The 22932-nt window shown below is 40.6% G+C and overlaps 1 protein-coding gene across 11 annotated transcripts in view; it reads right to left on the bottom strand.

Annotated features, from left to right (window-relative positions):
- ROBO1 (roundabout guidance receptor 1) overlaps window positions 1-22932 on the bottom strand; it is a 687808-nt gene that overhangs the window by 276801 nt on the left and 388075 nt on the right. The window contains exon 1 of one of the 11 annotated variants that reach the window (XM_072923408.1): window positions 16773-17670. The exons of the other annotated variants lie outside the window; for them this stretch is intronic. Within the exon in view, the coding sequence (XP_072779509.1) occupies window positions 16773-16827 (55 nt within the window). The 5' untranslated portion in view covers window positions 16828-17670. Of the gene's footprint in view, window positions 1-16772; window positions 17671-22932 lie in introns of those variants that run through there. 11 annotated transcript variants of the gene reach the window in all.

The raw sequence follows: 22932 nt of genomic DNA on the forward strand, positions 1-22932 counted from the left end.
TTAAAATAAACAGGGCAGGGCAAGGAAGATGTCTGGAATAGACTGCTTAAAAGAAACAAAACAAAACAAAACAAAAACAAGTAAGTGAAGCACTAAATGACACAGCAATCACATAAGCAACAAGCCAAACCAAGAAATGTTCTGTTGTCATCTCCCACAAGCACTATCCATGCTAAGGAACCTCAGATCAGGAAGGAAGTAATTGCTGAGGAAGTCCTGCTATACAAGGCTTGTTTCTGATTTATTAGTGGAGATCACACATGGCCGAGGTCCTCTCTGTCTCTAACCCTCCATCACCCTTCTGTCACCCGTGCTGTGTTAAACACTGCTTCCAACCTGCTGACATGCAAGTGCCTTCAGATCCCCACTGATCTGGAGCTAGAAAATGACTTCCTAATCTGCAGGCACACGGCTCAGGGCAGACCTTTGTACCACCACTGCTGCTGCTGTCCAGCTGATGTACAGAAGGCAAGAGAATGCCCATGCTGTGAAGAAGACACCAAACAAAACAGGTACCTGTGCTGGAGGACATGCTCTCATAACAGATTAATGTGATAGAGACCTGACCTAGCCCTGATTGCAGCTCTTGAGGATTTAAGGCCATGCTTGGGTTACCCTAAACACAAAATCACATAGAAACCTGCTTCCTCATATATACAAAGCACATTACAGAGCTGGGAAAAAAGAAAACATGGAGGAGCCTCTCTTTGCATTTGGCTTTCTTTACAACCCTGAATTCATACAGCCAGAAGATTAAATGTTTGATGATTCAAAGATTCTCTTAGGAGTCCCAGATACAAACGGCAACTAGTCTTACATAGTCAAGGAGGGTGCAACCTGGGACAGTCATTCACAAAAAGAACCCCACAAAACACAAAATTCCCACAAAACACCCCAAGTTGTTGTAAACTTGATACTGTTTTGAATTATCCGAAAAAACTCAAGGCTAATTTGAATTTCACACTTAATTTGAAGTGCCTGTGGACAGGGAAAGTAGCAAAGCTCCTGATCATGTGTATATGAATGTTTAGGAAGTAAAATGCAGCCATATTCCTGAAGCTATTTGATCACAAAAATAGGAAATACTTATTAAAGAGTAAACATTTTGCATAGTTGCACCTAGTGTAAACACAGAGCAATTGCTATGCAAAGCACATAATATAAGAAACTTCACTGTATCTGCTTACAGGAGGAACCAAAGCACTAAGCAGTGAAGAGCTGCAATTCAAACTGAATAAAATAAAATTTTCCAGGCCTGCAGACAGTTAGAAAAACATTAAAACCAGGTAACCAAATAATCTCATCAGCTGGAAGAGTTTAGTCTTAAGAATCCTGGCTAGAATTGAATTGTTAAGGACAACAATAAAACAGAGTCAGTTGGCATCTTCTTTCCTCACTTAATGCACACTCCTCCAATAGGTGTGTATGCAGTACTTTAAGGAATTAAGCTTTTTTCTTTTTATTTGTACATTAAGGAGTGCACGGTCTAGTCACTGAAAGCATCTGACCCCTCTCGAAAATTTACAAACAGCATTACTTGATGACACTAGATTAGGAAACTTCAATGGCTTAGTTGCTTTTGCAGTCACCAGATTTGTCATCTAGCTTGCCAAAACGGCCACAGTTTTCATTTGATCCGTAAGGTTATTATTTTTTGAACAATAGAAAACCGTGAGTGTTACCAGTCTTGCAATTTCCTGTGACATACATTTGCATCTATAAGGGCCAGGCTGACCCAAGCCTGCCTTTGAAGAAGCAGTTTTGAATCCACAGTCCCATAAACCTCATAAAAGGTGTAAGCAGCCTACATCCTATTCTTTTACTATTTCACAGCATCAGGTAAACACCAACTACAACACAGCCAAGTAAGCTTTTGGGGTAAAACACAGTGTTTATGTAACTTTCACTAAACATACTAAAACCCCTGGGGATCCATGATGCCTCTGTTCTGTGAGCACAGCAAGGCCAAGCCTTAGCAGTTTCTACCAAAAGCAATCTTCAACCTCCTCCAGCTAAAAGCTGCTAATTATGCCAGTCATGCTGAATGCTGACTGACAGTTTTGTGCTGTGAAGTGATACCTACTCATTTTATTAGCAAAGAGAGGATCTGGAGTGAGAAGCTGGAACACCTATTATCCCTTTATTTCCAAAACAGCAAGAGTTTACAAGCTCTCTCTGGGTAAATAAAATTCTACTTTCACTAAACACCATTGGGATGTAGGAATGTTAACTTCTTCCTCAGAAGAGAGGGAGAAGAAAACAAATACAAAACACCTCGCTGGTTTTGAAGTTCTCTTGCTGGATAAGCACTTCCCTTTGAGTTCTCTAGTTGCTCATCTACTCGGGCAGATTCTCAAGTGCAGTAAATTAACAGTGGCTCATTGACTTCACTAGAATTACACTCATCGACAACAGTTAAAGCTGACCTACATTACAGCAGCATTTCACACCAAGGAAGAGCTGCCTAGAGCCAGTTGGAGCCAAGAACTGCAGGGTGTTTCTTCATCATACTTAATCACTATATTGAACACCCATCTTCCTCTTCTGCAAGAGCCTGCAGCCCTCTTTAGTGACAGCTCATATAACCAGACATTTCTAACTGGGCAGCCCCAGCCAGCTCACAGCTGGGGGATGGCTGCACAAAGCCTCTGAAAGCCTGAGCAACTGCCCTGGAAACTTCTGGGAGGGAGTGGTGCCTGTGCTTGCCAGACTAAGTTCCAGAACTCCATTTCCAGTTTAAGTCTTATGGGTTTTCCCAGCTCTCCTTCTTTAACCAGTCAGAGACATGTTCTGTCTGGAGCTGCTGGTTTGCTCTGACTGGTCATGTACTGTAATGGCAAGGAGAGTACTGTAAAGGCAGGGGGAAAAGAAACAAAATTCCTGTCATTCAGAAGGGAGAACTGTCAGGATACCCCTACACCCTAGAATTTCTTCTCTACCATGCATAAGTGTAAGTCTGAATACATAATCCAAACCACTAATGAAGAAAAAAGTCAAACCCCACAACCACTGAAACTAAATAAAGGTTTATTATAATTGTGGAGATATTCAGCAACATTTGAGGTTAGGTTAAAGCTCTGATTAAGTTGAAGATGTCCCTGCTCACTGCAGGGTGAGATGGATAAGTGACCTTCAGGAGATCACTTCCAATTCAAACTATTCTAGGGTTCGTGGAGTCATGAGTGCAAACAACATAAGCACTTGAACTACCCAGCAAAAGAAAATAGTATTCAATGGGTGCAACTAGAAATACAAAATTCTGTGAAGAAGTCTCAATTTGAAACACAGGCAAAACCAAACAACTGCCTACCTGCAGATTTTAAGGAATAGGCTCAGGGAAAGCTAGAGAGATGTGCAGCACAAAGCCAAACAGCACAGCATCAAGCATCCCCAACAGAACCCCATCCCTCATACTTTTTACCTTTTCCCATCAAATGGTTAGAAGATATAGAGACTGCACTCAAATTTTAATATCAAATGAATTCACGTTTGTCCTGGATTTGTTTTCTCCTAAGGTTTTTTTGTTTTGGGTTTTTTTGGGGGTTTTTGTTGCTTTGTTTGGGTTTTTTAAAATTATCTTAACCTAGTTAAATCAATTCTTATACTTACCAAGGCATGACATTGTTTACATAAGACTAAGTGCAAAAGCCTGACCTCTGTATTTCCAGCATGACCTCAGAGAATAGAGCCCACTCACCTTACCCCAGTTCCTACAACTTTAATTATATTCGACAAGGCTGCTGTGCTTTAAAGGTATCATTTACCGAGACTAAAAGATGTTTATTTTTATTCCCACTAATCACTTCCCTTTTGTTTCATTCCATTTATACAGCCTGGCTTTTGCACTCAGAATGGCTATCAGATTAGATCACTACAGATGCAGCTGAACAGCTTCTTATGCTACTATGTAGTCCTATAAAAATCCACACTATTTCACTTTTATCAATGGCTTTAGCATCCATCACAGAAGTTCCAAAGAGCTTCTCAATTGCTAGGCTATTTAAGAAATCTTTAAGGGTGAGGGAGGGAGATACAAGGACAGAGGACACAGACAGACCCTGTGTCATTATTTACAACTTTAACATCATAAATCAGGCCTATACCTTTAAAAAAAAAAACAACCTGGCTTTGTATATAACTTCGCTATCATTTAAAAAATGGTCATTCGTTACATTCTTTTCCCACATGCTGTTGAACTTACAGTTTCAGAAATACATCTAAGTCAGAGAATTGAGTGAAAATCCAAGTTATCAATACTACTTTAGAACTATCTAGAAGTAAAGCTTAAACATAGTGTGAGCATTTATGTGTTACTCCAACAGCTTCTTCTGATTATTTAATGACATTATGAAGAAATCTACAAAAATACATTAATGCTAAAAGTTAAGCTGTAATAGTGTAAAGCCATTATCATTTAGTTTATCATTATCACTTAGTTTAAAGCCATTTTCCTTTCACTGTACATTTAGATGATGAAGAGCCTAAAAAAAAAGTTATTAGATTCAGTCTATTTAATGGAACTTCTAAATTGAAGTAAAAAGTACATACTTTTAACTTTATGGCAAACTGCACAATAATCCCATTTTCTTTTCTCTACCACCAGCTACTTGCTCATTAGACACAAATGAGTAGAAAACAAGAGTTTCTTTGTTTGCATACATTAACTTAAAGCTGTAAAACTCATTCAGCCAAACTTTCACCTTTAAACCTTAACCTGATTTGTAACAACATTTGTAGCCTCTAAAATTACACTCCATGCACCCAGACAGAGTTAATCACCCTTCACTTTTGATTCGTAGAATAATGATCTACCATTTAAACTTGAGCCCTTAAAAGCCTGAAGAAAGCTATGTACATATCTTTGTCTTAAATCAGTAGCAAAATAACAAAACCCTACCCAGCAGTGACCACTTGAAAAGCCAAACAAAAAGAAACATACAACTTCTAGCTCATGGAAGCTGTAAATAAGAGCATATTAAGTCTCCTCAGATGAAATTCTTGCTTCCCAGCACATACTATTGATCAGACACCTGGTACTTCTAGGAAAAAGGAGAAGTCACAGAGAAAGGTCTGGTTTTATTTTTTGTGTATTAAAACTCCATAAGAAAATTGAAAAAAAAAAAAAAAGAAATTTAGTCGAGATTTGAAAATAACACATTCTAAAAACTGATGAGCTTACTGTCATTTCAAATTTAGAATATATTATGGCTCCCTTCAAATATTGTCTAGAAGGAATCAGATTGTATTATTTTTCAAAACTGACAGTTGAGCATTTTTGCTAGATAAAACATCACAATTACATAAATCCAAGAGTTGGTTTTCAGTATTATACTTCCCTAAATTAAAAAAAAAAAAAAAAAAAAGTATATTGTACAGCACAGGAAAATTCCAAACCAGAAATGTTTAGAAAAAGCTGTAAGACACTAAAATACAAAAAAAAAAAAAAAAAAAAAAATCAAGACAAAAATGAGAAGCTAAAACTAAACCAGTCTGGCTGTTCTAGGAGCAGGAGAAAGACTGGCTACCACGTAAAAGACACCAATAACACACAAGAAATTCAATCTTACAATCAATAAAAAAAGGAAACCTAAATCGCAGAATTGTATAAGCCGTTAATGTTTCTCATTTTTTAAGTTGAGAAGAACAATTAGCAATCATCTCCTTTTTTCTATTACTAAGGTTTCTATGTAACATCATGTAGAGTGACACACAACTTGAGCTTCTGCAAAGCAAGATAAAAACTGACATCAACAGTTAAACCTCCTTTGACTTTAAGGGGCTGAGAACTCATCCAAATTTTGTTTTATCTCCTCAGGTCACAAAGGGAATGAGTTGCAACTTTTTCATATTTATGCTAATAAAGAAGAGTGAGCTATTTTTATTTTCCTTTTATTACTGCTTAAAAAAAAAACCAAAAAAAAAAACCAAACCAAGGGATCCTCAATTTGAAACAAGTTTTAACGAGTACGACAAAGTCTGCACACATAATGCACTGGGTGGAGTAAAAGCCCTCAGCAACCCAGAGCCAATAATGGACTTGTCGCCAACACCCTGTGATTTCATGACTGCCAGAATGAAAACAAATGCCACGTTCAGTTCATTGCAAAGAAAGGGACTCATTAACTTGATGTGGCTTTTTACTTGACCTTAGTAAGGCGAGTAAAATAAAATTTAATTTTATGAGATTCAAAATGATCAGCTGCATACGGACAGGAATTGTGATGAAATGACCAAGTGAAATTACTAACTCTGTTTAATTCTAATTATAACTAGAGTGTAGGTCACTGTGAATTTCTAGCTGAGAGGTGGCTGCCTTCACTCCTGTAATAAGGTAACAGAAAAACAAACTCTAAGTAACTTTCTGGGAGCTGATGTTAATAAAACATAAATTTCTGTCACAGATGTAACTATCAGTTCTGAAGACACAATAATTTCATTGCAGATTTTAGTCCAGTCTTTTTGGAATAATAATAGACTTCATAGACATCTAAATAGTCATTTTCCTGCAAAAAAAACCCTAGCTATTACTCAAAAACTAAGCACTCATACTTTGTCAATAAACCTTCTAGTAAAAGAATTAGAAACAAACAAACCAACCCCAAGAAAACCAACAAAAACCCAAACAAACAAAACAAACAAAAACCCCAAACAAACAAAGAAAACCACCACAAAAGTTGCCTGTGAAAATAGCATTCACTCCTCCCAGTCACAACATTAAAGCACCAGGTCAACTACCCTACCTTGGCTGTCCCAGCAAATGCAGGGGAAATGCAAAAATATCCCCATCTAATATGAAGCACTGGAGCGTGGATGAGGATTAAAAAGTCTCCTTCCACATTATGGTCATGGGAACCTCTCCCCAAATAAAAGACAGGCACTAAAGAAGTAAAAATCCAGCAATCCAGAATCCAAAACTGTTGTGAGCAGAGGTTTTTCAGCAGTGCACTTTAGGGAACTTTATCCCCTAGTGGGTAGAAATTAAAGTGGAATCCCATTTTAGCTCCAGAGGGATAATACCTCACTGTAGCTCCTTTTTATTTTCTACATATATGAACTTGCTGTTCACTCACTATTTGGGTTTGGGGTTTTCACAATTCTGAAGAAAAAAATCTAACACTCGAACACACACTTCATTGGTTTCTGTACTTGCTCCACTAAAAACTTGAAAGTAAACAGAAGTGCGTTCATATCGGTACTGTAATCTTCCTACAGAGTAGGAGCCTTTGAACATTTTGAACATTTATTCCTGATATGACACCAAGCTACATCACCATTCAGCTCAGCAACTGCCAGAACCATGCTCAAGGAAAGCTAAAGTGCATGCTACATCTCTAAGCTTGCTTCACTTATTGAAACACTTGTGTGTTTCAATATTTGCTTTCCCTATAGGTAACACAGATTAACATTAATGAGTGGGAGAGAAAACAGAAATCACTATTTTCTGAAGTTTTCTAAAAAGCAAAGTACTTACCAGCAGCAAAATCCCATCCTGCATACACCCTCCCATTTCAAGGTCTGCATTGCTACATACACATTTGAAAAGTCATAAAATCCTCCTCAAAACAATTACTCAGAAGTTCATCTCTTAGATTCTAAGCTTTATAAGAGCACTTAATAGATCTTGCCTTGTGTCAAAAGGTAGGGGAGACTTCATTCTGCCCTCTGTATTAAAGAGGTAAATAAAGCAATGGTGCCTTCTTTCTGCTTTGCATCTACTTTTAGACTTTTCCTTTTAATTTTTTAAGGCTGTATAACCTGAGCAATCAGCCTCATTAATCACCACTGAATGATTTAACCCAGCCATTCAGTTCCAGATGCCACTCGGTGCTAGAGATATGCTAATTCCTTCCAAGCTTCACCTCCTTTCACAGTTGAAACCATAATTTTCCACAGTGAAGACAGGATTTTACTCCATGCATGAGGCCTCCTGCCAATCCTTTTTAGGACTAGCACAGTGCAAGTTTCATTCCACAGTTACATCAGACCTTTGTGCTCAAGCTGCTCAGTACAAACATCCTCTCTCCTACATCCTGCTGCTACAGCACCAAACTCCAACCTCTCCTGGGCTAACTCCTGCTTTGGGAAGCAAAAAGTAGAAGAGTTTGTTACTATCCCTATTTATCTTGTTTCCTCACACTTTTTTTTTTTTTTCCCTTTATCACCTCCTACCATTAAGCACTTTGATTATGAAGTATCTGTCAGCTGCAGTACCTAGGGCCTTAGAAGATATATTCCAAAACCAGAAAGCTGCACTGAGAATTGTTTTGTGAGTGGGAGGTGAGGGGAGCATTCAGAATTTGCAAACCCCAGTTCTGAACCTGCCTGGCATCCAAGAGATCTCCTAGCACAAAGCACATCAGGTGGCAAGTTTTATACCAGGTGCCAAGAGGTTTTGGTAAAAGAAAAAGCTTGGTGACATTGCTGAGCACTTGATCCAAAAATGGTATTTTAGGACCTTGTGTTACACTTTCAACACAAATACAGACCCACCTGTGGATCTGGGGGCTGCTATCCTCATCCTGGGCTTACATGCTTGGGCCTATTTGGCCAACAGGAGATGTCTGGGTTGAAAAGTCTCCTTTTGACCAGTGTTAGTAAAGTGCACTACAGAAGTGGCAAGCTGAGAAGTTCCTATAAGAATACATACTCAAATACATTTTTGCCTGGCTTCCCACCCTTCACATAGCTAGTGAGGCCCATGCAAACTTAAGAGTTATACAGCTTTTTTCAGTTAATTGGCCCTTAAATCGGTGTTCACTACAATCTCAATTTTCAGACCAGCTAAGAACCCCCAATGATCCATAAACATTTGCAACTGAAGATAAAGTCAAACACTTTAGACAATTTAATTTAAACACTAGAATCAAGACTTTCAACAGGCACTACTGATTTTAAGTGGCTACAAATTTAGATTCTAGGTTCCCAACTTCAACATATCACAAAGCCCTGGATCCCAAAAATATGAGGTCTAGTGTCTACTAAAAAATCCAGCCACTCTTTCAAGCATGTCCATCTGGTCACCATCAAATACCATTTATTTCACCCTTCACCTGCTTCCAGAATGAAGTGGAGCCAATGCACATCTTTAGGCCCACACAAAATCCTTGACCATGTATTAAAACCTAATTTCTAAGATAAAAACTGTTAATGTCTATTATGCTACCATAGAAGCAAATAGTAAAACAAGTCTTCTATACTTGAATTTATAACCATTAACTGCTCTATGTGTCTAATCTTCAACATGAAGGCATTTAAGCAATTTGATATGAGCCAATATAACTAACCAACAATCTAAAATAAGTACCTTGCCTGAGGACATGCAAATTTCAGAAGGCACAAAAATGCCAGCCAAGCAAGTTTTAATGCAATGTTAGCATGAAACAGTTTAACAGTACTAAAGAAATCACAATTCTGATTGATGTACAAGACAGTCAAGGGAGCAGAAGACAGAGAGCACAAAATTGAAGAACATATAAAGAGCACACAGCCTATACAGTTCTCTCCTTGCCCTACCCTGCACTGCATGTCTGAAGACATAGGCTGTTCCAGAACTGAGCTTATTCCACTGCTAATTCACTATGCAAGATGAAGAAAATAAAATATCAAGTTTAAGATTTTAAATCCAGAGCTCAGCACAGGCTTGTCACATTTACAGACCTTCTATCTACAGTCAGAGGTGTTCATATTATTTTAATCATTCATAATATTAGTATTAGGCTTAAGGTAATGTAATACCATATTGAGCAAATACTTCCCAACAGAAAAGGGCAACTTGAATAATTTTGCATATCTGACTATTCATTTCTTCAAAGAAAGATTACATATTTCAAGAAGCAGCAGTCCAGAAAATATGCTTGTTTTCTGATTAAGAATATTCATACCACCTCACTAATAATAATGTATTCAACTACTCATTTTGGTCTAAGCTGAATTTATAGTAAGTTGTACTAAAATTAAATCCTCTAATTATTTAATTTACAGTTATTTACTTACATGTAAATAAATAGAAACATTTAACATAGTACAAAAAGCTCTATGCCTCTCCAGAGGAGTAAAGTCTAGTGGCAGAAAACAAGGCTTAAATAGGGAATACCTTGTGGAATTTACCTCTACCACCAGTGAGCAAACCCACAGAGGTTCTCTCCTGTTGTTTAGATACAAAATCCAGTAATTTTTTATGGAATTTATTTGAATGCTAAGGAAGAAATCTTCAGCAACACATTTACTATTATGTGAAAGTACTGATGCTAATACAAGAAGTCTATATATGTCAGCCTTCTGAATGAGAAGATAAATATCTAAGATGTCTTTATTAAAAAAATGGGTTTATGCACTAGCCATATAGAGTTTATATACATATTAAAAAATCCCTTAAGATAAAACAAAAATGTGTTAAAAATGAGGTGGGAGATGACAATTTGCTACTGCTTTTACCAAAATCCAGATATTGAACTTCCACATCTGAAGGCAAAGTGCATGCCCAAGTTGCACCATGAGGACCTTCACTGCTCCAACAGCAGATCTGTTCACTAAAAGTGGAAAAGTGCTCAAGTTCTGTGTAAGTCTTTGGGTAGTGGTGCTGAAAGGAACTATGAGTAAACCTGAGGACTGGAAATGCAGCTTCCATCAAGACACAAAATTGCTTTATAAACTCGCAAAACAAATGGATCTTTTATTTAAATCCACAACCACATTTTCTACCTATTAACAGTAGATCCTTCTTTCTAATTTTCTAAGTTTCTGCTTCCAGAAAATGCAGTTAACATTACTTCCCACCAAAACACAAGGCAAAAGGTTTTCTATTCCCCTTCTCAGCACGGTTTACCTCCTTTTGGTAAAGCCACCTTAAGGTTATACCCTTCCATAAACCATTCCATAAACCATTCTGTCCTCAGCAAGGGTGAAATGACTTGGCTGCTTCACTCTGCACCTTCCCCCTGGCTGCAGTTGCTCAGATGGCAAGCAGGCTCTAATTAAAAAGACTGGCCTGACGCCACTCACAAATCTCATTACTGTCAATTTATCAATTTTGTTTTAATCAGTCATACACAGACACACATGAGTCTTAGTCAGAAATTTTCCTAAGCTTCAGAAAAAGAGAGGAATGGAAAATACCTACAAGTCTGAGAATAGTTCTCAGTACTTCACAGTATTTAGCTTCATTGGTTGATTATATACTCCTTCACTTTCTCACAAATGTAAGTTTCCTCCCTTCCTGTCAAAAGACATAAAACATTTTTCCTAATTCCCTATTCATTGTTTTGTTTTGGTGTAGGATATTTCCCCTACTACTTACACCTGAAATGGACAATCCCACATAAAAAAACATCTCTCCCTGTGTGCTGTTGTTTTAACACCAATTATATCATATACATTCCTGGTCTGAAAGGCCTACTCTCATGATATTCCAGAACCATATTTCATCATTTTTGTGGATAAATCAGGGTAAATGCACGATATTTTTGTGGATAAATCTGGGTAAATGCACGATACTTTTCCTAAATAACAGTGAACAAACAAAGATATTCTGACATCCAGAATTAAATTCACATATTGAAATTTTTATTCCAATAAATCTTTACAATCACCTTCAGGGTAAGGTAATTCACAGTACTGGCTTACATGAATAATTAGGATGCCAAAAGACTTAGCTCTTTAAAAACCAGAACTCAAGATCAACAAGAGAATAACGTCACTCTGCACACCTGACTGAAAACTCAAGTCATTATTAGCTTAGAAAAGGTGTTTCACTTTTTTCCCTGTTGAGATTTTCCTTAGTACCAAATCTCAGCTGTGAGAGTCCAACACAGCTGGCTGCATCTATGTCAGGAGTACAAAATAGTTGTGCTCATAAAACATTTTATTTCTTCACATAAAATGTCCTTCTACCCAGAAACATTTAGTGCTGATGCTAAGGCTGACAAAGGAAGCCAAGAGATTATCAGTGTATGACTGAAATATACATGTATGTGTATAAAAGAAATGTACATCTCCTTTCTCCTAAAGAAGATATAAACTAGCAAATTGTCTCTCCTTAAAAAGCATCTCTAGCTTTCAAAACACTTGAGAATTTTTTTTGTTGCTCTACTCTCAACTTTTGGTCAAGCTGCTCATCACTAACAGAAAAGTACTCTTATTTCCTCTGTTTACACAATTTATTGGACTTAAAATACACCTTGGTTGCTACTTCAGTAACCTCACTATTTACCTTCCAATTTTATAAAGAGGCACTCAGGTGAAAAGCTAAGGAAGGTTATCACCACCAAATGAGATTATATAACAGAGCACACAAATAAAATGTGTCAGGATCTCAGCCTATGAAATTCTTAAGTGCCACTTTGTTTGCTTGGAAAGAGCAAGGTCACAAAATAACCTCAAAACATTAACAACTATCAACAACCAAATGACTCATTCCAAACTATTCAAATACAGAAAACCTGCAAAAAATTCACAAAAGTAACTTAAACATTGACAATGGGAATCTTCACTATGAAAGGCAGATTTTTGAAGAAGAATCCAAGCCAAGTGACCATTATCCACACAGGACATTTAACAGCAACAGAAATACTACACTGAGAACTGCAGCAAGTGACCAGACTTGCTAGATCCAGCAAATTGTTATTATATTCATTAGGGAAAGCTATCCCATAATGAGACATAATATTGCAGTCACTTAGGATTGTGAAATAAAACTCTTCCAGTTATTTAGGAAAATTATGTGCCAACCAAAGCCAATACTATTTGAAAGTGAGGGAATAGGTTCCCAGATACTTTAAGAATAAACATAGATTTTTCTCTCTTGAATTTCTAAATATTTTCTCTTCCCACCTTCTAACAAAAACTAATTTGGTCTTTGACCATCATTTCCAAAGCATTTTATGTTCAAGCATTGTTTGGCAAAGGTATTTGATATTTAGTATTAACGTGATAACACTGCTACCTAAGTGACACTAGTTTCTGATAATATTTTTAATGGCCCTTCTATTTTTGTAAATGCAATCAAACCCTTTATCATGCACACTCAGGAGTATTCTTCACATAAATTCATGTTTTCCAATAAAATCTTATGGACATTACAGATGATTCCCCCAAAATTCAGTATCCTGAACATTACAGATGATCCCTGATAACGAAGTTATTCTGTAACTTCAACAAAAAAACTTCTGACAACCAACACTGACTGCAGTGAGCAAAAATCAGCTTGAGTGTTCCTCTGGTTTAAACTAAGTTAATTGACAGGCAATAGGAAAAAAAATAGCGTCTCTTTGTAGCTGAAAGATAACAAAATTCGCACTTGTGCAAATTGGAAAAAAAAAAAAAAGAAGAATTCTGCTGTCCACAGATACTATCAGTACTCATAAGTGGCAATACCGGGATACTTGGAGACTAATCACAAGCAAGGACTTATCAGTTTTGCAGCATGTAGTTACTTCTTTGCTAGCTTGAAGTCTTTCAACACAAGTGGGGCAGCTTCTTCAGGTCTAAGGTGCTAGCTCGATCTTTCTTAAATATTTTTCTAATAAAATTACTTAGAAGAGCACACGATGCATTAGGGAAAAAAGCATATTTTTAAAGTTTTCTTGGGTGACTTATTTGCTTTTACAGATTAGGCACTTAATACTTTCATAATCCTTTGAATTACTGTGTATTTTTTTAAAAAATCTCTCCTAATTTATTACTATTAGACAGAGAATACATAAAAGGAGTAGAACCCTTTCCAGAAATGCTCTAGCACTTCATGAGGGAGCTTTTAAGTACAAACTTCTGAGACAAACAAACCTAAAGTATCAAGGCAGCGACTGATTTATTTACTCCAATAGGTAGCTTAGCCAGCTGGAAAGGACTCTGGAGACCCTCCATGGGCACCCTTAAACTATGAATCATCAGAAGATAACTCTCCCATGAAGGAGGAATACAAGAGACAATTTTGCCCTCCACTGGCTAGAGCTATCACTGAAAAACATGCCTGCCTCGCTGTGTCAGCATGGAAAAACCTCTGGAGCAGAGGCACCAATCCCATTTCAAGTGCAGTAATTAATAAGGGATAACATGGACAGGAGAGAGGGAAAGGGTGGGTGTTGAGCAGATGGGAATCAGCAGTGCAATGAAATAACTCATCAAAATATAAAGATTTCCACAGAGGGAAACAGAAAAATCACACAGGGACATATTTAGCCTTGAGAATGGCTACAGCAGTGAACAGCCATGTGGAAAACCAGAACCTTGACACTCGTTCCCAGCAAAAATGTTCTGCGTGTTGCCCTTCAGATAAGTGAAAGCTTTTCTTTCCCAAACATACTCATTTGATGCTGCTGCTTCCTGGGGAGTGGAGAGATGGAAAAAATCCATGAAGTCTAAAGCAAAGTCTGCCTCAGAATGAAGGAAAAAAGGGCAGAAAGCAGGTAAATACTCAAGAAAACAAGGATACCAGAGAAGTATTCCTTAAAGCAATTCTTATTCTGTATTCAAAAAAGCATTGAAATTAGACTGGGAGAATAAGGGAGGAAAGCTGCTATATTCCAATTTTCAACAGTATTCAAATTTAAATGCATTCAACATTTATTAACCACAGGCTTACATGAAAGGAGGTACTTCATAGGATCCCACAGAGACAACACCAAGGTAAAAATTAGGGGTTTTAAATTTTAAGTGGTTTACCAATTACTGTTTTAACAAACATTAACCCACTTACTTTTCTATTATCTATATTTTTTTCCCTCTCCCATCCCCCAATTATTTCCCACCTCTCAGCAGAAGTTTCTAACATCCCATTTAGAGTGTGGCCAACATAAACCATTGATTCAGTAGTGGGTGTAAGTGAGGGAAGTGAGAACCTTCAGTGGAAGAGGGAGGAAAGGATCAATCAACTTGCAAGATCAGCTGTCAGCAGAACTCAAAGGATTTCAGTGTGGAAACTGCTGTAGATGACTCCTGTCCTTCCTCCTGCACTGCAGCCATCTGCCCTCAAACTTCATCCTGCCAAAGGTTTCTGGCATCTCCATTGTTGCAGACACAAGACTAAGTATTTGACCACCCTCTAGTTGAGGGGAAAAAGAAAGTCCTTCTGGTGAAAGAGCTGAAATAGCATTATTATCTAGCGCTTGTTTCTTATCTTTGTTACTGAGTTTGCTTACATGACAAAACTAAAGCCTTCATAAAAAAAAAAAAAAAAAAAAAAAAAAAAAAACAAAACATGTCTTTTTCCCCCTTTCCTACTCAGCTGGAATCAACATTATTAGAGAGAGCATCCCCATCCTGAGGAGGGTGGGGGAAAGAAAAAAATTGCAAAAAACCTTGCATGCAACTTTATTGAGCATGTATATGATTAACAGATGAGAGGATTAAAGGATAAATTAAATACAATTGTTTCTTACCTTGGGAGTTTAAAACATCCCAATACATGATCAAGTTACAGAGTACACTATCTATGAAGTCACCTTTTCTTCATAGGTGGTGATGATTGCCATGAAAGTTTCAGAAAGAGCAAATGGGTGGAAAGGCCCATTCCATTTGTTTCTTCCACCACATGAAGGAGGCAATACAGAGAAAAATCAAATTAAAGACGGCATGACTGACACAGTCAAACGTGAACAGGGCAAGAGGCAACCCTACTCAGGATGCAAGGTTTGCAATGTCCAAAGCCACAAGGAGCAAACCAATACCTAAGAGCAAAAATTTAGTAATTAAATTTATGATATAATCTAGAAACAGATATAAGTTACTACACTTAGTGACATAATTAAGACTTAAAGCTTCAGGCAGTGAACTTAAGCCTTTCAAAAACTTCATTCATCCATTCACTGACAAAATGTGTCATGCTTTAATGACTCAAAGGGATCCTCTACAAATTTATAAGAATCAGTGAAGGCAGAGAAGTTTGCGCCCAAGCCAACCTTCACTATGGCACAAGAATTGACTGCGTTGACTTAGCGTGTGACAAAAGGCGTTCCTAAGAAGGCGAAGCAATACTGCAGGGAGACAAACCTGTTCTCCTGAGGGAAACGGGGTCCTTGTGCAGAGGCAAGCCCGAAACCCCCCCAAGTCCCCAGGGCGGCCACATGCGCGCCCCGGCCGAGCCGCAGCCGCTCCGAGCCCCGCACGGAGCCAAAGCCGCCCTCCGCAATGCCCTCCAGTGCCGCCCTATCTGTAACCCATCAGGCACGGTAAGATGCCCAACACTGTAAGCCCCACGTAAAATTGCGCCTAATGAGCAATAATCCCCCCTATCTCCTCGGCCACCTCTCCCATTCCCACCTAGCACGCCGGCGCTTCACTTCACACACGTGCGTCAACTTCATTCGCCAAGGTGAAGCAGAACCCATCCCCTCAAGCCCTCCCTTCCTTCCCTCACCGCCGTGGTCCCCCCGGTGGCGGCTGTGCGGGGTTAGCCGGGCCCGGGGCTGGGACGGGGGGATGCGCAGGGACCGCCCGGCCGCGGGTGCGGGGTCCCGGCCGCGGGGTCCCGGCCGCGGGGTCCCGGCCGCGGGGTCCCGGCCCAACACCAGCCGCGGTTACATCAATCGATCCCCGGGAGCCGCCGGCGGTGGGAGCCCTGGGAGCAGGGCAGGACCCGGCCCCGGGCAGCTCCCGGGGCAAAGGCGGGCCGGGCGCCCGCAGGGTGGAAGCCGAGCTTCGTTTCCGAGTAAAGGAGGGGGCCGGGAGGCGCGGAGGGGCCAAAGTGGGGGAGCGAGGGGAGGGAAGGAGGAGGGCGGCTGCGGGAGCGCTGCCACCGCCGCGGCCGCGTATCGGACCCGCCTGAGTGAGGTGGTTACCTGAGGTGACACATATGAATCCGAAGAGGTAAAAGTGAGCAAACTCCGCGATCATTGTCCTCGGGTGGCGCCTGCAAGCAGTCTCATGCCAGAAGAGCGGGGGCAGAAACGAAGAGCCCCCAGTTGTAATTCCACAGAAGCTTAAGGCAGGCGAGGTTCTCTAATCCAGCCGGACTCCCGGGGCGAGCCCCCTCCGGGCACGGCGCTGTCAGGTCCGCGGGGCTCCAGCCGCACGCCAACTCCGGCCGGCCTCCCCTCTCCTGGCCCGGGCTTTCCTCAGCGGCGCCTTGACACTTCCCAGGACTATCCAAAGCGATAGGAGAAAACAAAAGATCCTCGAGTTCCCGCAGCGGAGGTCCGCCGCCTCCCGAGCACAAGTTGCTGCCCCGGCCACCGACTCCGCTCTGGGCGCCCGGGACGAGCCGGTAACGGAGCGCAGCCGGGACGGGCACGGACCGGCCACCGCCGCCCTCCGCGAAGGCGAGGGGCGGGCAGGGAGCTCCGCGAAGCGTCCCCGCCGAGTCACTGCGCGCCCGGCGAGCGGCGGGCAGAGCGCGGCAGCGGAGCGGCGGCAGCGCCCGCTCCCATGGCGGGGGAAGGAGGCGGGCGCGTCGGGGGCCGCGGCGGAGCCCGGCCGCGGTCAGGCGGGGCGGCGGGCAGGGGAGCCCCGGCGGCTGCCCCGAGCCCAGCCCAGCATCGCCGCCGCCCCCGCCCCTGCACGCGGGAATCCCACACTCGCCCCCGCCCCAGCGCCGGAGGAGGGCACAAGAGGGGCGATGGAAGGAAAGAAGAAAGAAAAGGCAGAGAGAGAAGGCGAGCAAAACTTCCTCGGGCCAACGCCCCCGAGCCACCCACCCCAACCGCCCGCCCTCGGTGCGGCGGCTGCGGGAGGAGGAGAGGGAGGAGGAGGAGGAGCGGCTCCTCGCCTTGCCCCGCCGCCGGGGCAGGGGTGCACGAGTCAGGCGGGGCCGAGCCCGCCGCGCCTGAACTTTCTGCTGTCACGTCGAGCCGCTCGCCTCCGCCGCGGGTTTCCCCTTCCCCCTCCCGGCCGCCGCCTCCGCCGCCTCCCGCCCGCGCTGCCGCCGCGGCAGGTCTGCTGCCGCCTCGGGACACCTTAAAGGAGCCGCACCTCCGCGGCCCCCGCACGCCCCGAGCGGCGCTGCCCGGCCCGCCGCGCCCCGGCCCGCCCGCCCCGCCCCGCGCGGAGCCGGCGCCGCCTCCCGCCCCTGCCCCCGCCGAAAGTAAAACGCTCCCGGAGCCCACCGTGCCCCGGAGCTGGGCAGGGGAGGGGCGCGCAAGAAGTTCAGGTTCCCCCCGCCCATCCCCGCCGAAAACAAGCAAACGCACAAAGCCCCCGCGATGGTCTCCGCTGGCATTGCCGAGACTGCGCTTCGCCGGGTGGTTCCTAACGTCTGTGGCCTGGCCGTGCTCCAGGAGGGGACCAAATCTCTAGGAGAAGCATCCTCAAAGCGTCACTCCTGCGGTTGAGTGCGCGGACAAATTCTACGGGAGCAACTCCGCATGGCCATGTCGCAGCATGAGAGGCAGTGGTGGGGTAAGAGCTGGGAAGATGGACTTGGAAGAAGCAGCACTACCACCTTACAGAAAAGCTCCAGCTATTCCTAGATTTGATTCATTAAGTTGTGAGGATTGAATTAGGCAGAAGAAGAAATTTCATATCCAAGCAGCGTATTGAATATATTAACCCCATTGCAAGTGAGTCTGCAGTGGGATAATAAAACTATATAGAAAGACTCTTGATGTACTTTCTGTCACAGGATTTATACAGACCCCACACTGTTATCAGCCAAACAGGTTTGGGTGCTGGCAGCCACCATCAGTCAAACCACAAGGAATGTCACTGAGTTTGCCCCATGTTGCATCCCTCAGGGCAAACTGACCAAAAGTCCAACAGGAATTTCCTATGCAACACACTGAGTCTGTTTCAGTCCACTTTTATCTGTATGAGATCCATAAAGACAGATTTTCAATACTGTAAAGCAAAACTAGTTTACATCGGGAAAGGAAGCTCCTGGTTGTATGCACACAGTGTATCTGTATCAGCAGCAACCAAACTGGCAAGATTTTTTGCTAAAACTGATGAGAATTGATGAACACCCAAAAGTTAGAAAACTGGTCTAGTGTTTTACACCAATTAATTTTCACAGTGAAAAAACAAATTAATGTCTTATTTCAAAGACATTTAGAAAACAATCGTAACTGTGGAATCAGTAGCAGTGAATACTTTTAAATATGAGCAGATTTCTTCAAGATGTACCTAGCCAACCATTTCTCTTCCTGTTGTGACCTCATACACTTCATGAAAGAAAAATGCATTAGCACCTCCAGAGTTAAAAACACACCACAAAAACAGTAAAGAGTCCTGAGATAATCTTTGAATCCTAGTGTGAAGTTTGAGATTTCAATAAATTAGATTTGGGGTTGTTCTTTTATAATTGATTAAATAAATAGGGGTCACATGCAGGGCTGAAAATGGTCCTCAACAGTACATTTACTTCACCTCTGTTCTCAGAGAAGGTCAAATATAAGTAAGACCCTAACTAGCAGGTATTTTGTAATCCCTTTTGTATCCATTTCTCAGGATTGGAATTTCATACTATATTTAGGTAACCTGTCCAGTTATGAGATAGTCAAATTTCTTTTTTTTTTAAGCCTAGACTAAATAGTCTTTTGGAAGAAAACACACCACCATCCCCACCAATAACATTTGAAGAGTTTTGTTTTTAATTCCTTTTGTAGTAGCAATATTTGGCAGACTCCCATTATACCAAATTTTGTACATATTTTAAGTGTTGCATCTCTTTAAAAAGCAAATTCACACATGTACCAGTAGGCCACTCTAAAGGGAATGAGTGGGTTCACTTATTCTATGAATGTACCTTCTCACATATATTTCATGTGTACATATATTTATTTATTAGAAAAGTGTCATTTTGATGTATTCCTCTGTTTATATGATATATATTTCCTCTAATCTTTAATTTTTAATGCATTTCTATGGCATGTGTATTATCTAGCAACATAAACAATCCATTTACTTTGTAACTGACAAGAAATATATACAGTGTGTACAGAAGGTAAATAAAGCATTTTCCTAATTCTTGAGTTTTTTCAACTCAAGATGAAGCTGTTTCCTGTTCATTAGTGCAATAGTAAGTTTCTAGATTCACTCACACTTTTGCTTAGGTAATTTTAAAAAACAGGGCCAGTAAAATTGTATGCCATGTTAAAGTCTTGTTGTATGCTGGCTGCTAATTTGAAATTCACATACAGAGAAATTCTCCATCCAGCAGTGGATTAAAGCTCTGAAGCTTGAATGACCTTACCATGTGATCCTGAGACGAGCCTACCTAAAACAGTTTAAAGCTTTTGTGCCACGGTTACCCCATCTTTAATGAGCCTCTATGACTGTTTTAATCACTATAAAGAATTTTATATCCTTTGAGAAGAACAGAGTCATTCTACTTTAGGTACCTATAGTGAAAGTACAGTAGAGCTTCAAAGGCTTGTTCAATTTGTACTGTCTCAGATACTTTATAACATAATATTTAGCTGTCAGTGCTTTCTTACTTCAGAAAAAATTGCTAGGAGTGAATGTATACTGCTCTAATTATCTTTCTTAAAATTCATTTAGATTGTAATAATATATAACAGCTGCACAGCTGAGTGAATCTCTTCAAATTGTAAGCCTACAGAATTTCATCAGAATGTCTTGTAAGTAATTGACATCGTCTTTAATTCTGCAGATGTTCTTACAAAATGTGTGCTATTAAAGCACCCTTATTGTCCTTTATACTGAGACATAGAGACATCCACGTGAGACGCACACGTATATGTGTGTCTGTCAGAAAATATTTCTAGGAAAAGAAACGTAGCTCTAACGTCTTCAGACGTGGGGTACATCGATGAGTATTACAAAGCACATGTACTTGCTGTGTTTATTCTGTAATATGTAATACCATTTTTAAAACTTACACAAACATGTAATTTCGGGAAGAACAGAACTATTTCAAAACACAAAATTACACATGCTGCCTGAGTTTGAGGCGCAGGACTTGCATGAAACCTCCAACAAAAAAGGTTCTCCAGAACTGATAGCTGTGATTCAGCAGATGGCACTCTTCCCTCGAAGTGACTAAAATCACTTCTGCCTCTGACACAAGGGATGATGTGCTTTGAGAGATTATTCAAAAGAACTTGAACTTCTGTAAGCACTGAAGATCCCAGGCACTTCTCTCCAAGGCACATGACGTCTTGGATGTGTTGTGGGGGCAAACACTCTGTCTCTCCACAAACCTCTTTGAACTTCAAATGACTCTCCCCCTTCCTGCTCTCCAAAGTACCGTGTAGCCTTTGGGTTATCTGTGGAGCTGGCTGCCAGGAATGCCTCTGTGCGTGCATTACACGGGCACACACACTCGTGTCTGCAGAAGCTCAGCGAGTTTATCATTCCGAGCTGGCAGCCAGGATTACTGAATCAGTACCTTGATTCGACAGGCTGCAGCTAAGCTCTCACTGACATCATAGGGATTGTATAGATACGACTAAGTTTCAAAAACTCTTTGTTCCAGACTGTTTAGGACACCGTGGAAGTGATGGGTTGCATTATTTAGTGAACTGCCTTAAAAAGCTACTATAAATATTTTTGCTGAAATTAAGTGGAAAAATACGAGGAATTATATATACATCTCTCTTTGTGTATTTTTCTCTAAGTAACTTTAACGTGGCTGGAATCTTAGCTGAAGTCAATAAACATACCTGATAGCAGAACAGTACATTATTTCAGTGATATTTTCATTAGGAAAAAGAAATTGGATTTTTCTACATTAGATCTAAACAAGCACTGAAGTGTTAGAAGAAGGAGCGCTGTTAAGGACAGCTGAATCTAAAAAGTGCTTGAATAGCAAAAGCTTGAAAACCTTCAGTTGCCTTATAATTAATTGGGATAATTATTATGAACAAACAAGAAATGTTATGATTTCCATGCCCATATAAGTACATTTCTGTCTCTTTCTTGACCTGTCTGGTTACTGTTTAAACATGCCGTTCAAAGACATTGTTTTTTTGTGTTTGATTGCTCAACCTTACCATGATTTTGCTTTTATTTACATTAATTTTGTGATGTAATCCTTATTTTCTTTGATGTTACTCTTAATTACACTACTAGTGAATTCTGACTTCCAGTGTCTTTCACTACATACAACATGTAGAATAATCATTGCAGAGCAAGGAATAATAGCAATAAAATATAATATTTTAAAATATAATATTCTATTTCCTATGATGAATTAAAAGATAGAGACCCTCAGGAAGCTCAAGCCTCATTATGCTAGGTGTGTAAAAACACCATGATAAAAGATGCTTTCTTCAAAGGATTTATAAAGCATCACTATCAACATAAAGAACTTACAGAACAAAATCACCACTGGCATAGACATGCAAAATTCCATTGAATTTTATCCTTTAATATTCCTTTGTATTAGGGGTGAATGGGTCTTTTCATTTCTGTTCAAAGATGCTATAGCACATCCCCACTGAAAAAAAAAAAATCACTGAAGCTATATTCCTTCTGTTGCCCCAGTAGAAAATGCTAAAGGCATATTTGCTATTCAGTCTACTCAGCAGACTAGCTCAAATGCTTTTAAAAAAATATTATAATTATAGGAAATATTGCCTAGAACTCCTGCTTTGTGGTTTTGTTCTTGTTAGTGACAAAATGCTAATCTGCTTAATATGTAATTTATATACAAACAACACAGTATTTATTACAAAACCAGTGTTATCTCTGATATTGCCAAACAAAGAGAGACCTGTCCCTGAAATCTCAGTATTTGCTTTAAATGTTTAACAAATGAGCCATTCAGTACTCACTATCTCCTTGCCTCAATACCAGGAGTATGAGGGTGTCACCTAGTGGATTGTTCTGGCTGCCTGGAAGAGAGCTCACAAGCCAAATCAGCCAAATGGCACTGAATGAACTAACAAAATGAAAGAGAAAAGCTTCTTTTTTTTCTTTATTTAATTACTCCAGGAATTGTGAGAGCTTCAACAGAGCGTTATTGTTCTGTAATATCTGCCTTTGGGTCCCCATTCATGCCACAGAATCTGTTGGCACTGAAAAGAGCTGCAAGAATGATGC

Source organism: Taeniopygia guttata, chromosome 1, assembly GCF_048771995.1.
Source record: "Taeniopygia guttata chromosome 1, bTaeGut7.mat, whole genome shotgun sequence".
NCBI lineage: Eukaryota > Metazoa > Chordata > Aves > Passeriformes > Estrildidae > Taeniopygia > Taeniopygia guttata.